The following is a 15,157-nucleotide window of genomic DNA, read 5'->3' on the forward strand; positions in this document are numbered from 1 at the left end:
GCTCAGCGTGGGCTGTTATAGTCATCTCTGTTCACCAGCTGAGGAAGCTGAGGCCCAGGAGAGGTGAAATAAGGTCATCAGCAAGCACAGCGCTGGTTGAGGGAACCTTCTGGGGTGATAGGAGTGTCCCATGCCCTGATCTGGGTATGTGGGTGTAGACATGTGTAAAAGTATCTCGAGCTATACCCCTAAGATTCGAGCACTCACTATCTATAAGTTATACCCCAGCTGCCCCTGAGCAACCTGATTTTCAGGCCTGTGTTTCAACCAATAAGGGGTATCTTGTGTCACCCCGCGTCTTGGATCAGCGCGCCGTCTCTGGAGCCAGCCTCCCGTGTTCAAACCGTGTCACCCCCTTCCTAGCTGCTTGTTCTCAAGCGACGTCCTTCCAGAGGGTGCCTGTTTTCCCACCTGCAACATGGGGGTGTGGGTGAGCGAGTCACCGCAAAACGCTTCCGCGGTCCCTGGCCCGTGGTGGGCCATCTGCAGTGTTTGTCATTCTCTCCCGGGCCGTGCGGTTGCGGGGCGCACGCGGTCTGGCCCGGCCTGGGAGCCCCCTCCCCAACCACGCGCCCCGCTCCCGCCTCCCCAGGGCCTGCGGCGGGAGATCCAGGCACACGGGCCACGCCTGGAGGAGGTGCTGGAGCGCGCGGGCGCGCTGGCCTCGCTGCGCAGCCCCGACGCGGAGGCCGTGCGCCGCGGCCAGGAGCAGCTGCAGAGCGCCTGGGCCGGCCTGCGGGAGGCGGCCGAGCGGCGGCAGCAGGTGCTGGACGCCGCCTTCCAGGTGGAGCAGTACTACTTCGACGTGGCCGAGGTGGAGGCGTGGCTGGGCGAGCAGGAGCTGCTCATGATGAGTGAGGACAAGGGCAAGGTGCGCCCGGGCTGGGGGTGCGGGGGGGCCTGGGGGCGCTGGAGCCCGGGGCCGGCCGCTGCCGCCTCATCGCGGGCGCCCTGTGCCCCCAGGACGAACAGAGCACCCTGCAGCTGCTCAAGAAGCACCTGCAGCTGGAGCAGGGCGTGGAGAACTACGAGGAGAGCATCGCGCAGCTGTCGCGCCAGTGCCGGGCGCTGCTGGAGATGGGGCACCCGGACAGGTGCGCGGGCGGCGGGATCTGGGCCAGTTCTTAGGGTAGAGTCCAGCAGGATCTGAAGCTTCGCTGTGGAAATTGGGACAGGGCCAGAATTGGACTTTTGGGTGGGACGGACCCTCATTGCTTCCTGCCAGAGCCCTCGGATTTTGGCAAGTGGTTGGGGCCGGAATGGAGGGGCACTGCCCAGGGATGGTTGAGAGGGTGAGGCCAGGAGCACGGGCATTTGCGTGTAGGAGTGGGGGGCGATGTGTAGGACTCAGGAGAGAAGTAAGAGCTCAGAACAGGGGAGGACCCTCTTGCTACCCAGTTGTGGGAGGACAGAGAAGCCTGGAGTGTTGTGGCTGGGCCTGAGATCTCCGGAATGGCCCAGCGTGTGGCTTCTCTGAGGTCAGGAGTAGGGGCCACATCTGGGAGGCCTGGACCTGGGCTGAGATCTGAGAGGGAGGGCAAGCTGGCCCTCTGTCCCCCTGAGCCCAGAGAGTGGGACTGTAGGTGAGTCAGGTTGGCTGGGGACCCACGTAGGGAGTCCTGAGCCCCACCCTGGTCACTGGAGGGGCAAGTGTGGGGCCACAGATAGAAAGGCTGTGAGGAGAGAGGGCAGCGAGCTCATCAAGCTCTGAGTTTGCCCTGAGCGCTGAGATGCAAGGACCGGGTTAACTGAATCCAAGATGCAGAAAACAGAGTCCTACCCGGACGGAGTCCCAGGGGCCTCAGCCCTGCCTGAAGGTTCAGCCCTGGCCTGGGAGTGGGGTTGGGGGGGGCGGTCACAGCTCAATCCTGGAAGTCTCACGGGGCTCCATCCCGGCCCCTGCCTGTCCCCCACCAGCGAGCAGATCAGCCGGCGGCAGTCCCAGGTGGACCGCCTGTACGTAGCCCTCAAGGAGCTGGGAGAGGAGCGCAGGGTGAGCCTGGAACAGCAGTACTGGCTGTACCAACTCAGCCGCCAGGTGGATGAGCTCGAGCACTGGATTGCCGAGAAGGAGGTGGTGGCTGGCTCCCCCGAGCTCGGCCAGGACTTCGAGCACGTCACGGTGAGCATCCTCAGTACTAGCAGTAACACCAGTGGCCCCTGTGTATGCTGCTGAGGCTCTCTGGGCCTCAGTTTCCCCATCCATAATTTGAGGGTAATAACAGCACCCAACTCCTGGCTCTGTTGTGAGACAAAGGAATTAACATAGTGTAAAGCACTTAAGATGGTCCTCAGCACACGTGGTGCCTGACACAGTGAGTGTTCATTATGATTATCATCTTATTTTTATTATTGTGGTTACTATTATTGCTGCAGACTAAAGTGTTAGATATTATTTTTTATTGCTATTGTCATTACTATTTTTGTTATTACTCTTACCTGCCGTAGGATGGTGGGTGGAGGGGGCTTGCATGTCATACAGCACCTTCGCCCATGCTGTGCCCCCTACTTCCCGGTGGCAGGTGCTGCAGGAGAAATTCTCCGAGTTCGCCAGCGAGACGGGCACGGCAGGGCGGGAGCGGCTGGCGGCCGTGAACCAGATGGTGGATGAGCTGATCGAGTGCGGCCACACGGCGGCGGCCACCATGGCCGAGTGGAAGGATGGGCTGAACGAGGCCTGGGCCGAGCTGCTTGAGCTCATGGGCACCCGGGCCCAGCTGCTGGCCGCCTCGCGGGAGCTGCACAAGTTCTTCAGCGATGCCCGCGAGCTTCAGGGACAGATCGAGGAGAAGCGCAGGCGGCTGCCCCGCCTGACCACCCCGCCTGAGCCGAGGCCCAGTGCCAGCGCCATGCAGAGGACCCTGCGCGCCTTTGAACATGACCTGCAGCTGCTCGTGTCGCAGGTGGGGCGCCGGCGGCCAGGAGGGGAGGTGGGGGGCCTGGACAGCGTGGCCAAGGAAGGCTGGGCAGCAGAGCAGGCAGAAATCAGGCTTAAGAGCAGGCAGAAATTAGACGGGGGAACAGACAGAAAACAGACCACGGCACAGGGAGAAATTAGATGATGGGGCAAGTGGAAAATGGACCAATTGTGTGGCACACAGAAAGCAGACGGGGACTGAAAAAAGTGGTGTGGTATGTTTGGTAGAAATTAGACAATATTCCCAGTGGAGACCGGACAGGGGATCTCCTAGAAACTGCGAAGTGCATGTTACCCAAATCCAGAGGGAGAGTCTAAAGGGAGTTGAGAGAGGGTTAAGAGAAATTTGGCTGTGGGGCAGATAGAAATTAGGCGGCAGGTCTCTGATAGGAATCCTATGATTTCCCTCAAAGGAATTTGAAGGGGTGGATGTAGTGGAAATGGCAACAGAGCTAACAGAGGTCAGGCAGGGGGCCTGACAGGAATTGGGAGGCAGATCTGAGAAATCAGATGGAAATGAAGCCGAGGGCCTAACAGAACTCGGGCAGCGGGACTGAAAGAAATGAGGCTGCAGGGCTGACGGAAGGTAGAAACTGGACAGTTATTTTCATACGAATCATACAGATGACTGTTAGAAATCGGGCGGAGAGACTGATAGTGATGAAGTGGTGGATCTTCGAGAAATCGGACGGTTGACTCGATAGAGAGTGAGCAGTGGATCCACTAGAACTCCCCCAGCAGAACCGATAGAAATTGCGCAGGAGCCCTGAGCGGCAGTGAATAGGCGTTCTGAAAGAAATTGGGCAGTCGGTGGTGGGTCTGAAAAAAATTGAGTGAAAATGGGACCCCAAGTCTAATAGACATCAGAGTAGAGAGAGGTTTCCTGACAGATCGGTCTGAAGCAAGACAGGGGCGGGCCTGAGATGAGGTGACGGCCCAGGAGAATAGAGCTGTCAGAAGAAAGCAATCGGGCAGCGACTGAAAGGAACCTGGTAGGAGGTCTAGAAGCAGTCAGAATGCAGGTAAGTCAAAGACAATTCAGGCAGCAGGCATGAGAGAAATGTGGTAGTGGGGCCAAGGAAGTCAGAAAGTGGGCAAGTCAAAAAGAAATCAGGCTGAGGGTAGGAGGGAAACCCAGTTGTGGGATCCCAAGGGGGCGGGCTCCTGACATCTTCAGGCTCTGCACCCAGCCAGCAGGTGGCGGGAAGAGAGGGCGGGGCCTGGACCCCCTGCAGGGCTGGCGCTCCAGCTGGCATACCCCACAGGTGCGGCAGCTGCAGGAGGGGGCTGCGCAGCTGCGGACGGTGTATGCGGGGGAGCACGCGGAGGCCATCGCCAGCCGGGAGCAGGAGGTGCTGCAGGGCTGGAAGGAGCTGCTGGCCGCCTGCGAGGACGCCCGCCTGCACGTCAGCTCCACGGCCGACGCCCTGCGGTTCCACAGCCAGGCCCGCGACCTGCTCTCCTGGATGGATGGCATCGCCGGCCAGATCGGGGCAGCGGACAAGCCCAGGTGCCCCTCATCCCACCTCCGGCCTCCTGCCCGCCTCTGGGCAGCCACCCCCAGCCACCGGCAGTCCCCTTGTCATGAGAAATCCCAGTAGCCCGTCCCTGCGTGGCACTCTTTTAAATGCTTCGTGTGTATCTAGACCCCGTTGTCAGGCCTGGCACGGGGGCTCCAACCGTGGGGCATCCTCCTGCCTCTGTCCTCCCCAGTTGTCCCCTGCTGCTTCTCCCCTGGGGGTGTCACAGCATGGGATGGGCTGCGGCCCGGAAGTGTGGGACCGTATCTGTGGCTTAACCTAGTGGACCTTGATTTGATGCTCATGCCACGGTTCGATGTGAGTGTCTAGCAGCAGCCTGGTCCACAGTGACCGGGAGCCAAGGCTCCTCCATCCCTCGGCCCTGGGAGGCATTGCCTGGACCCTCTGCATCCAGCTGCAGATGAGAAAAAGAGAGCAGGAGGGTCACGGGGAACTTTCAGAGACTCACATAGCATTGTTTCTGTGACTGGGGGCCTCGGGCCTACGTTAATTTACTCAGCAAATATTTATTGAATGCCTACTGTGTGCTATATGGTGAGCAGGGCCAGCCTCTGCCCTGATGCAGCTTACATTCTGAGGGTGGAGACAGGCAACAGATAAGTAAATAAACAGACACCTAATATTATCTCACACAGTAATAGTGCTCTGAAGAAACATAAAGCAAGGTAAGGGGATGAGGCTAGCTGGCAAGGCCCCTCTGACGATGTGATGTTAGAGTGGAGACCTGAAGGAAGAGATGATGAGTTGGGTAAAGTTTTGGGGGAAGGGTTTCCAGGTGGAGGGATCAGCAAGTACGAAGGTCCTGAGGTAGGTCGTGGTTAGGCGTGTTTGAGGAAGAGCTAACCGATCATTGTGGCTGGATGGAGTGAGTGAGGCGGGGAGTGAAGAGTGGCAGGAAATGAGATTTGAGGGGCAATAGGGTGTCATGGGGAGTTTGCCTTTTCTCTGAGTGAGATGGGAGCCATGGGAGAGTATAGAGCAGAGGAGTGATGCGATATGATGGACATTTGGAAAAGATCACTCCATAAGCCTTGTGGGAAATAGAGTGTGGAGAGCAAGGTAGCAGCAATAATCAGGAGGCAGCAATAATCCAGGTGAGAGATGTTGGTGGCTTGGCCAAGCGTGGTGGTTTTAGAGATGGAGAAATTGGTTTTAGGGATTTAAAAAATCTTTCTATTATGAAAAATTTCAAATATATACAGGAGTAGCCGTAACAGTATAGTGAACCCACATATGTATAGTAAACACTTGGCTGGAATGACTGTCAACGTTTGGCCAATCTTGGTTCATCTATACATTCCCCCACTCCCCCTCCACCCCTTGCTGAGTTATTTTAAAACAAATCTCAGCTTTCATATCATTTCACAGGGTATATTTTAAGTTATAAATGTCCAGTCATGACTGATGGATTAGCTTTGGGGCCGAGGGAAAGAAAAGTCATGGATGAAGGATGGGTGAATTTATTGAGATGGAGAATTTCCAGGGAGGGCCCGTTTGGGAGAATCAGAAAGATTGTTCCAGACATCCTAAGTCTGAGGTAGGAGTTACTACAATGTGGGGCCTTCAGAAATAAGTTTGGACACATTAAGTCTTATGAAGCTATACTTGCTGATTGGTGGAAGCTTCAGAAATTTGGAATTTGTTTTGGACCCACGACAGCTTAGAACGGCGCTGTCCAATAGTTATACAAGGCGAGCCACAAAACTGAGCCACATATGTAATTTAAGATTTTCTTGTAACCACATTAGGAAAGTAAAAAGAAGCAAATGAAAATTAATCTTAGTAATTCATTTTATTTTACCCAGTAGACCCAAACTATTATCACTTCAACGTGTAGTCAATATTAAAATTATGGAGCCACTTTACTTTCTTTTTTAGAGTAAATCTTCAGAATGTGGTGTTTACTTTACACTTCGCCACCTCTCAATTCAGACTAGCCGCATTTTAAGTTCTCAGTTGCCACCATGTCTACTGGTGTCTAGACCGTGTCTAACCTAAGGTTAGAGTCATTAGCTGGTGGAACCTTCAGAAACATAACTTTAGAAAATTAGAAAAGTTGGATCTTGAAATTCTAGGTTAGAATCCCAAAAGTGGGACATTTTAGCACGTTGGAAAAAGTTAGAATCATTGAATCAGTGAAGTACGTTGGACCCTCAGACTGGTCATAGGAGGTGGGTGTCCTGAGATGACGCAGAAGCCCTAGTTTCGTGGTTTTGGCTCGTCAGGAGCTGCGTATATGGGGTGGGCCGAGGGCGGCTGCCCGTGGCTCAGATCCCCGCCCGCCGCCCCTGTAGGGACGTCTCTTCGGTGGAGGTGCTCATGAACTACCACCAGGGCCTGAAGACCGAGCTGGAGGCCAGGGTGCCGGAGCTGACGGCCTGCCAGGAGCTGGGGCGCTCTCTGCTGGTCAACAAGAGCGCCATGGCTGATGAGGTGGGGAGGGGCACAAGGGATCCTCCTCTGCCATCCGTGCCCACTGGGGCAGGAACCACCCCTGACACCTCTCCCACCCACCCACCACTCCCAGATCCAGGCACAGCTGGACAAGCTGGGAACCAGGAAGGAGGAGGTGTCGGACAAGTGGGACCGCCATTGGGAGTGGCTGCAGCAGAGTGAGTGGGGGCCCGGAGGGTGACACGGTCATGCTTTGCACACCACTCACGGGGCCCCAGCAGCAAATGTGAAGGCCTGGGAGGGTGGACAAGGGGGCTGCCTTGCCATTGAGTCCTGGTGGCAGACACCTGAGTAGGAGGAAGCTGGTGCCCTCAGAAACAGCCACAGCCTCTCATTCCTGCAGAGCCCAGAGTGGTCAGAGCTGGGATACGGGAAGCCGAGGGGGTGGGGGGTAGGGTGGAAGGCCCGAGAACACATTCACTGCCCCTTGAAGGGCCCACAGGTGCCCCCAGCACCCTGACCCCACACGTCTGCCCTCAGTGCTGGAGGTGCACCAGTTTGCCCAGGAGGCGGTGGTGGCCGACGCCTGGCTGACAGCCCAAGAGCCGCTGCTGCAGAGCCGCGAGCTGGGCAGCAGCGTGGACGAGGTGGAGCAGCTTATCCGGCGCCACGAGGCCTTCCGCAAAGCGGCTGCAGCCTGGGAAGAAAGGTTCAGCTCCCTGCGGCGCCTGACCACGGTCAGCACCCCAGATCCTGCTCCAACACCCCCCGCGGGGCCCGCCCCCATCCCTCCATAGGAGACAGACACGCAGGCTTGGTGCTCAGCGCTGTGTTGAGTGAGGCCAAGACAGACTCGCACTGGGTTCCCAGTCCAGCCTGGGGAGGGGGAACAGGGGACAGACCTGTCACCAGATAGTGACAGCCCAGAGTGGTTGGGGCTAGGATGGAGGAAGCACGGGAGATGCGGGAACCCGGAAGCACTTGTCCTGACCTGGGGGAGTCTGGTCTGGGACTGATGAATGAGGAGAAGAGACCATTGTAAGAAAAAGTCTTAAGGCCCCGGGTGGGGGGACATTGAGGTAGGAGGTGATGCGGCTCAGGAAGGCACCTCGAGGATCCGATGCTTCAGCCCGTTCTTAAAAGAACCCTCGATGTTTGCTGGAGAAAATAGGAATGAGGTTTCGGCAGAGAGCAAAGCATGGGCGCGGGCCTGGCCAACCTTGCTTTTTCACTAATAAAAACTAATAAACCGGGTGGTGAGGCAGACAACCCACAGCCGTCTTCCCAGACCTCGCTCCCCCCACACACACCCCTACGCCCCTCCTTCTGACCCTGGCCCCTCCGTCCCCAGATAGAGAAGCTCAAGGCGGAACAGAGCAAGCAGCCGCCCACTCCGCTGCTCGGGCGCAAGTTCTTTGGGGACCCCACGGAACTGGCGGCCAAGGCGGCGCCCCTGCTGCGGCCAGGGGGCTACGAGAGGGGCTTGGAGCCCCTAGCCCGCCGGGCCTCGGACACGCTGTCGGCGGAGGTGCGGACCCGGGTGGGGTACGTGCGCCAGGAGCTCAAGCCCGAGCGCCTCCAGCCGCGCATCGACCGGCTGCCGGAGGTCCCGGGGAGGGTGGAGCCCACGGCCCCGCCGGCCGCATCGGAGGACGCGGCCGAGATCCCCGGGGCCCCCGCGGCGGCCGAGCAGGTCCGGCCACGGCCGGAGCGCCAGGAGTCAGCTGATCGCGCGGAGGAGCTGCCCCGGAGGCGGCGGCCGGAGCGGCAGGAGTCGGCTGATCAATCCGAGGAGGCGGCGCGGAGGCGGCGGCCAGAGCGGCAGGAGTTGGCGGAGCACGAGGCGGCGCACAGCCTCACCCTGGGCCGCTACGAGCAGATGGAGCGGCGGCGGGAGCGGCGCGAGCGGCGCTTGGAGCGGCAGGAGTCCAGCGAACTGGAGATGCCCGCCAGAGGAGACCTGGCCAAGGGGTGAGGCCCCGTGTGGCCGGGGAGGACGGGGATGGGGACACGGAGAGCTCCTAGAGCCCCGCAGGCCCAGTGGAGAGGGCTTCTGGGCTCAGAACTGCCTAAAGAGGGAGATTCCGCCGTGGTACCCATTTTGCAGAGATGTAAACTGAGGCTGAAAGAGGGTAGGAGACGCGCCCTTGTCCCACAGCGGCAGAGTGCCTTCCTCCAGGTGCAGGTTCTCAGTTACTGAGTTCTGACCCCTGCATCAAATCCTCTGGGTGGCCCTGGGCAGGGATTTTGTCCTCTCTGCACTTCAGTTTCTCCACTCCACTAATGGTGGAACCATCACCTCCCTGACTAGAGATTAAGACCCTTTATCATAATCTCTCTCAACAGCCTTATAAACTGGGGGCTGTTGTAATCTCCATTTTATAGATGGGGCAACTGAGGCTCAGAGAGGGCATGCCACCCAGCTTGGATGAACCAGGACTGGAATACAGGCCTTTCAGAATCCAGAGTTAGCCAGAGTGTGTCGTGCAAACTGCATCCCCAGAAGGAGGCCTTTGGTCAAATATGTGTCAGAGACAATGACTTCTTGACCCCTTTTTAATCTCATATTTCATGAACATTTGCTGAGTGCCCACTCTGTGTGTGGTACGTGCTGGGAGAGCAGTGACCCGACCAGCCCGAGCCCTGCTTCATGGGGGCTCACAGTCCAGGGGGGAAATAGACTTGTCACCTGACAGTGATGACCCAGAACGATCAGGGCTGAGATGGGTGAAGTCCGGGGACCCTGTGAGCTCAGGGGGTGGGTGGAGAAAGGCACTGGTACTTCCAAAGGCTGGAAGGCACCCGTCTGCATTTTGCTTTATGCTGCTTAAAACTCAAAGGGGAGAGAGGTTGCGTGCTCCGTTCCACAGACGTGTCCCTGGCACCTGTGGTGTGTAAGGGACAGGCAGCTGCAGAAGTGGACAAGGGTCAGGCATACACGCTGAAGTGGAGGCTCCTCCGTCCCTCGGACAAGGTCCCCCAGTTCCACTGGGTCTTTCTGCTCCCCTCCCCACCCCCCTAGGAAGGCCACTCTGGCTGACATTGTGGAGCAGCTGCAGGAGAAAGAGGCAGGCCCAGGGCTCCCCGTTGGGGTAAGTTGAGCCTCAACGTGGGTGGGGGTGCAGGATTCCTCTCCTCAGAGCAGGAGTCAGGATCCCAGAAACACCAGTGCCTAGCCCTGCCCGCCCCATCTGAACCCTGCAGGGGACGCTCAGGGGATGGAGAGGGCCCCTGGACGCCCCCCCCCACCCCCCCACCAATCTGAAAATGTCTCTCTTAGAAAGATGAGGCCACCAACCTAAGAGACTCCTGCCCCCTCTATACACACAGACATCTGTCCTGGACTCTTGTTCCAGCCCAGTGGGGGGTCTCAAATTTCCTTACAGGCAGCCACACACACACACAGAAGGAAGCCCCAGATTCCTCCCACAGACAGCTGGGACAGCCACCTGCACCCCCACCTCCCTAGGTCTACCCCCTTCTCCCCAAGATCGAGAAGGCTTCCAACCTAGGAGTCCTGGCAGACTCACTGCCAAGACCCCCCGAGGGGCCCCTAAGCGTTGGGCCTCCCATCCTCGCCTCCAAGGCAGATGGCCCTGCAGACAGATGGTCCCCAGACGATGAGCTCCCCCAGACAGGTGGCTCCACACCCCGTTATGGACAGCAGCCCTCTCCCCCTCCCTTCACACAGCCGTCGCTGCCTCAGCCTCGAGAGCTTCCCCCCGGCCGCCTGCCCAACGGGCTTGAGCCCCCCGAGCGGACACCTCGGCCCGATCGGCCGCGGGCGCGGGACCGGCCCAAGCCCCGCCGGCGGCCGCGGCCCCGGGAGGGTGGTGAGGGCGGGGGCAGCCGGCGCTCGCGCTCCGCCCCGGCCCAGGGCGGCTCCGCCCCCGCGCCGCCGCCGCCGCCCGCTCACACGGTGCAGCACGAGGGCTTCCTGCTGCGCAAGCGCGAGCTCGACGCTAACCGCAAGTCGTCCAACCGGTGAGCGCGTGGGCGGGGCTGTGGAAGGCGGGCCCCAAGCTCAGCGTGTCCAATGAGTGGATAGGTGGGTTTGCGGCGGGGAGGTGGGGCTAAGCTTCAGGGCGTCCAACCGGTGGCGGGGGTGGGCGGGGCCTGAAGAGGGGCGGGGCTTAACTTCAAGCAATGAACAGGAGGAGCGAGGCCTCTGTTTAGTGCGTCCAATGGGCGAGTGGGTGGAGCTTAGTGGGGACCGAACCTGGAGAAAATGTTCCAAACGTAAATAAATAGTGACCCAATCTCATAGCAACCAACTCAGGAGTTCAAACTGGAAGTGGGGTCCAGTCCAGAAGGTTCCAATGAGGTGGAGCCTGGAGAGGTCATCCAACCAATGACTGGGGTAGATCCACCCTCGAAGTTTCAGATTGGGGGAGGGTCTGAAAAGGGGCGGATCCGAAACTCTGAGGCCTGAGTAGGCAGGTACCTGATATAGGTTTCCAAATGGGGGCCTAAGGGTGATGTGTCTGCTCTTGGAGTCCAGCTTTGGGTTGTCCAACTGGGAGGCAGAATCTGGGGAGAGGAGGAGCCCAAAAGGGAAGCGCTGGCCAATGAGCAGAGTGAGGCCGCGGACCCATGACGTGAAATGGGCAGAAAAGTAGATTTTGCCTTTAGGATCTGGAGGTGGTCTTTCTTCCTTGTGCAGAGGCCAAGGTGGGAATAAATTGGGCACCTCGGTGTATTTTTTTTCTTTTTTGTGGAAGATTAGCCCTGAGCTAACATCTGCTGCCAATCCTCCTCTTTTTGCTGAGGAAGACTGGTCCTGAGCTAACATCCGTGCCCACATTCCTGTACTTTATATATGGAACGCCTGCCACAGCATGGCTTGACAAGCGGCCCCTAGGTCCACACCCTGGATCTGAACTTGCGAATCCTGGGCAGCCAAAGCGGACTGTGTGAACTGAACCACTGTGCCACCAGGCTGGCCGCCACCTTGTGTATTTTGCTCTCGGGAGACTTCCTCCTCTGCTGAGGTTTTGGCTGAAGGGGGAGACAGGGATTTCTTATTCCAGACAGTAGACCAATAGATCTCCCTGAAGGGGTTTACGCGGCTGGTGGAGGAGTGGCGAAGAGCGTGTCCAAGTAAAGGCTTATGGAGGAGACAGCTTAAGTCTTGCCTTCAGGAAATTCAGTGTGGGAGGGAATAAGGAAGGGCAGCTCCGGCAGGGGCCAGCCTAGGCAAAGGCCTGGTACTGAGAGGTTTAGACCTGCCCCTCAGCTCAGGAAGAGCACCCTAGGCATGTGGCCCAACCAGGGCAAAGGCCCAGCGGGAGACTTAGGAAACCCAGGCAGGGTATTAATGAAGAGGACCCAGGCGGTGCTGCGACTCTGCCTTGAGCCCCGTCTCGTCGCCCCAGGTCGTGGGTGAGCCTATACTGCGTGCTCAGCAAGGGGGAGTTGGGCTTCTACAAGGACGCCAAGGGCCCTGCATCTGGGGGCACGCACGGTGGGGAGCCACTGCTCAGCCTGCACAAAGCCACCAGCGAGGTGGCTAGTGACTACAAGAAAAAGAAGCACGTCTTCAAGCTCCAGTGAGCCCCCCAATGGGCGAGAGGGAGGGATCCAAGGCCCAACGTCCCCTTCCCAGCAATACCCTGCTCCCCTGGAAGACGGTTGGTGGACGGGTGGGCCGGGAACCTGCCCCAGATCCCCCAAGTCCTGTGTCCCCTCCTACAGGACCCAGGACGGCAGCGAGTTTTTGCTCCAAGCTAAAGATGAGGTGAGATCTAGTCCTTTATCTCTATGTTGGGACCTCAGGAGCCACGGGGCTTTCTGGTTCCTGGCCCAGCGTGATGGGGCTGTGAGAGGGGAAGCACAAGCCAGAGTTACCAGGGCTGTCATGGGAAAGCCCATGGGCAGTGAGAGCCCAGAGGAAGCTCCAAACCTCATTATGGGGCTGGGGGTGGGCGGCGGCGGAGGGTCCGGAGGACTGCTGGAGGCCCCAGGATAAAGTCCAGCCTCCTTGCTTTGGCCTCTGAGGTGAGACTGGAAGGATAAGAGGAGAGAGTTAAGCTTAAAAAAAAAAAAAAAAAAAGGATGAGACAGGGAGAGGGAACTGCAAGTGCAGAGAACCAGAGGTGCAGAATTGCAGAGCGTCAGCCATGCTGGAGGAGCATTCAAGGAGGAAGGCTCCCAGGGGCTGGATCTCAAAGGGCGTTGTGGGCCATTTGGAAGCAGTTGGAGTTTGTCCTAAGGGTACTAGGGAGCCATGGCAGAGTTCTGAGTAAGGGAGGGTTACAGAGATGCATAAGAAAGATCCCTTTGGCTACCAGATGCAGGGTAGATTGGAGAGGGTGAGAATGGAGGTGGGGAGCCCAGGAGGCTGCCAGGACAGGGACCCAAATGGGAGAGCACAAGGCTGGATCAGGGCAGACCTGTGGGGAGGGCAGGAAGAGGTGGGTGAGAGAGACAGGAATGGGAGTGGACCTTGGGACTGGGGCTAAGGTGAGAGGTCAGGGGAGGAGAAGTCATGGAGGTGGTTTGAAGAGACATTGAAAACAATTCCTTGTTCTCTTATTCATCTTCACAAGAGGCTACAAAGCAGGCCTTTATTCTCTCCATGCCTCCTCTACTTATCTTTAAAATGGAGATAAAAATAGTTTTCCATCAACCCCATAGGGTTATTGTGAGAATTAAATAAGTTGACATATGCAGAGTCCTTACAGGGCCTGGAAAATGTCAGTGCTCTCTAAGTGTCTGCTGATAGTGTTTCATTGTTTATCCCTGTAGTGGGAATTAGATATAATCCTATTGCACAGAATTAAGTGAATTAATCCACAAAAGTGCTTAGAACAGAGCCTGGCAGATAAGTGCTGTGTAACCGTTTCCATCATCGTTATCATCATCATCATCATCATCATTATTGTTACAATCTCATTCAATAGATGAAGAAACTGAAGTTCAGAGAGGGAAGTCTCATTTCCAGACTCATCGATTACTCGATTTCTTCTCTTCCAAATACGGACTCTGCCCTATTTCTCTCTCCAGGAGGAGATGAACGGCTGGCTCGAGGCTGTGGCCGCCTCGGTGGGGGAACACGCCGAGATCGCCCGCTGGGGCCAGACACTGCCCACCACGTCGTCCACAGACGAGGGCAACCCCAAGCGGGAAGCGGGGGAACGCAGGGCCAGCGGGCGCCGGAAGTGACTTCCCACCCCTGGGGCCTGACACATCTCCTCGCCCCTCTTCTCTGCACTGTGGCCACAAAGACACTTTCTCTTCCGCAGGGGCTGGAGCCCCCAGTTCCACCAACACTGCGGACGCGCCATGACGGGCACTGGAAAGGAGGGGACTTCTCCTGCACCCCAAGAAGTGGTGGCGGGATTGCTGCCCCTATAGCCATATCTCGGCCCCTTCCCGCTCGCCACCCCCGCCCCCACCCCAGGTGCTGGGGCTTCATTGTTTTTATGCAATAACTGAGCTTGGGGGGGCGGGTAAGGGGCCAATTGAGCCAAGCCCCCTGCCCCGATCCCCAGATCCTGTCCCAAGAAGCTAGGGTGGTAGGGGCGAGAATTCCTGCCCCCTCTCTCCGCCCTAGGGATGGGCACGGGGGCGCTGGTGAGGTCCCCTGGACCATCCAGGGTGCTAGGGGGTGGGGAGGGGACGCGCCCTCCCCGCCTTTACCTCACTTCCAATGCTGCCTTGATCTCTGTCTGGGAAGGGGGAGTGAAGGGGCCCTAGCCCCCGCACTCCGCCGTCTCAGGGCCATGCGGTTAATTCCTGACTTAGTTTATTTTTGCAAAACGTCGACCTCCTCCTCTCCCGCCCCGCATCCGCGAAGGCTTTTAATGGGAGGGGCGTCAAAGCTCAAAACAGTCTTCCTCTCTCCTCCCCCCTCCAGCTATAAAAGCGACTTCGTGAGGGGAGGGGCGAGGGGAAGCCCTCCCCCTGCATGCTTCTGGCTGGAGCACCTCCCTGGGGAGTGGGGGACCGGGTTGCGAAGAAGCCGCTGGGGCTCGGGGGTGTGGGGCGGTGTGGCAGGCGCACACTGTATGTATCTATAATAAATCCTTTGGCTTTGACGGTCGATGCTGGTTTGTTCGCGTTTCATGGGCTGCGCCCGGGAAGATGTGGGGTGTGGGGGAGAGACGGGGGCTGCGGAGAACATTTAGATGTCCCCCTTGATGTGGATTAATTTTAGGGTCTAAATACATACCCCCGACGAAGTACCTAGATGCCATTCCTAAAATGGGAACCCCATAGGGGTGGAGGAACATTTTGCTATTTCTCGTAACCAAACTTCCCCAAAGAAGCCGCCGGGTCCGCCCCATCTAGGACAGGAAAGGCG

General features: G+C 58.0%; 1 protein-coding gene across 2 annotated transcripts in view; it reads left to right on the forward strand.

The window, feature by feature from the left end:
- The window catches only part of SPTBN4 (spectrin beta, non-erythrocytic 4), a 72,437-nt gene extending 57,541 nt beyond the window's left edge, over positions 1–14,896 (forward strand). Inside the window, exons 23-36 of one of the 2 annotated variants that reach the window (XM_070632774.1) lie at positions 593–871; positions 964–1,094; positions 1,918–2,122; positions 2,523–2,903; positions 4,183–4,427; positions 6,753–6,891; positions 6,986–7,070; positions 7,393–7,589; positions 8,204–8,823; positions 9,875–9,944; positions 10,544–10,836; positions 12,228–12,401; positions 12,547–12,589; positions 13,858–14,896. In XM_070632774.1, the coding sequence (XP_070488875.1) occupies positions 593–871; positions 964–1,094; positions 1,918–2,122; positions 2,523–2,903; positions 4,183–4,427; positions 6,753–6,891; positions 6,986–7,070; positions 7,393–7,589; positions 8,204–8,823; positions 9,875–9,944; positions 10,544–10,836; positions 12,228–12,401; positions 12,547–12,589; positions 13,858–14,016 (3,021 nt within the window). In that variant the 3' untranslated portion in view covers positions 14,017–14,896. Of the gene's footprint in view, positions 1–592; positions 872–963; positions 1,095–1,917; positions 2,123–2,522; positions 2,904–4,182; positions 6,343–6,752; positions 6,892–6,985; positions 7,071–7,392; positions 7,590–8,203; positions 8,824–9,874; positions 9,945–10,543; positions 10,837–12,227; positions 12,402–12,546; positions 12,590–13,857 lie in introns of those variants that run through there. The other variant, XM_070632775.1, reaches the window with a different exon arrangement.
- The last annotated feature ends 261 nt before the right edge of the window (positions 14,897–15,157 follow it).

This window comes from Equus przewalskii, chromosome 9 (assembly GCF_037783145.1).
Source record: "Equus przewalskii isolate Varuska chromosome 9, EquPr2, whole genome shotgun sequence".
Classification (NCBI taxonomy): Eukaryota; Metazoa; Chordata; class Mammalia; order Perissodactyla; family Equidae; genus Equus; species Equus przewalskii.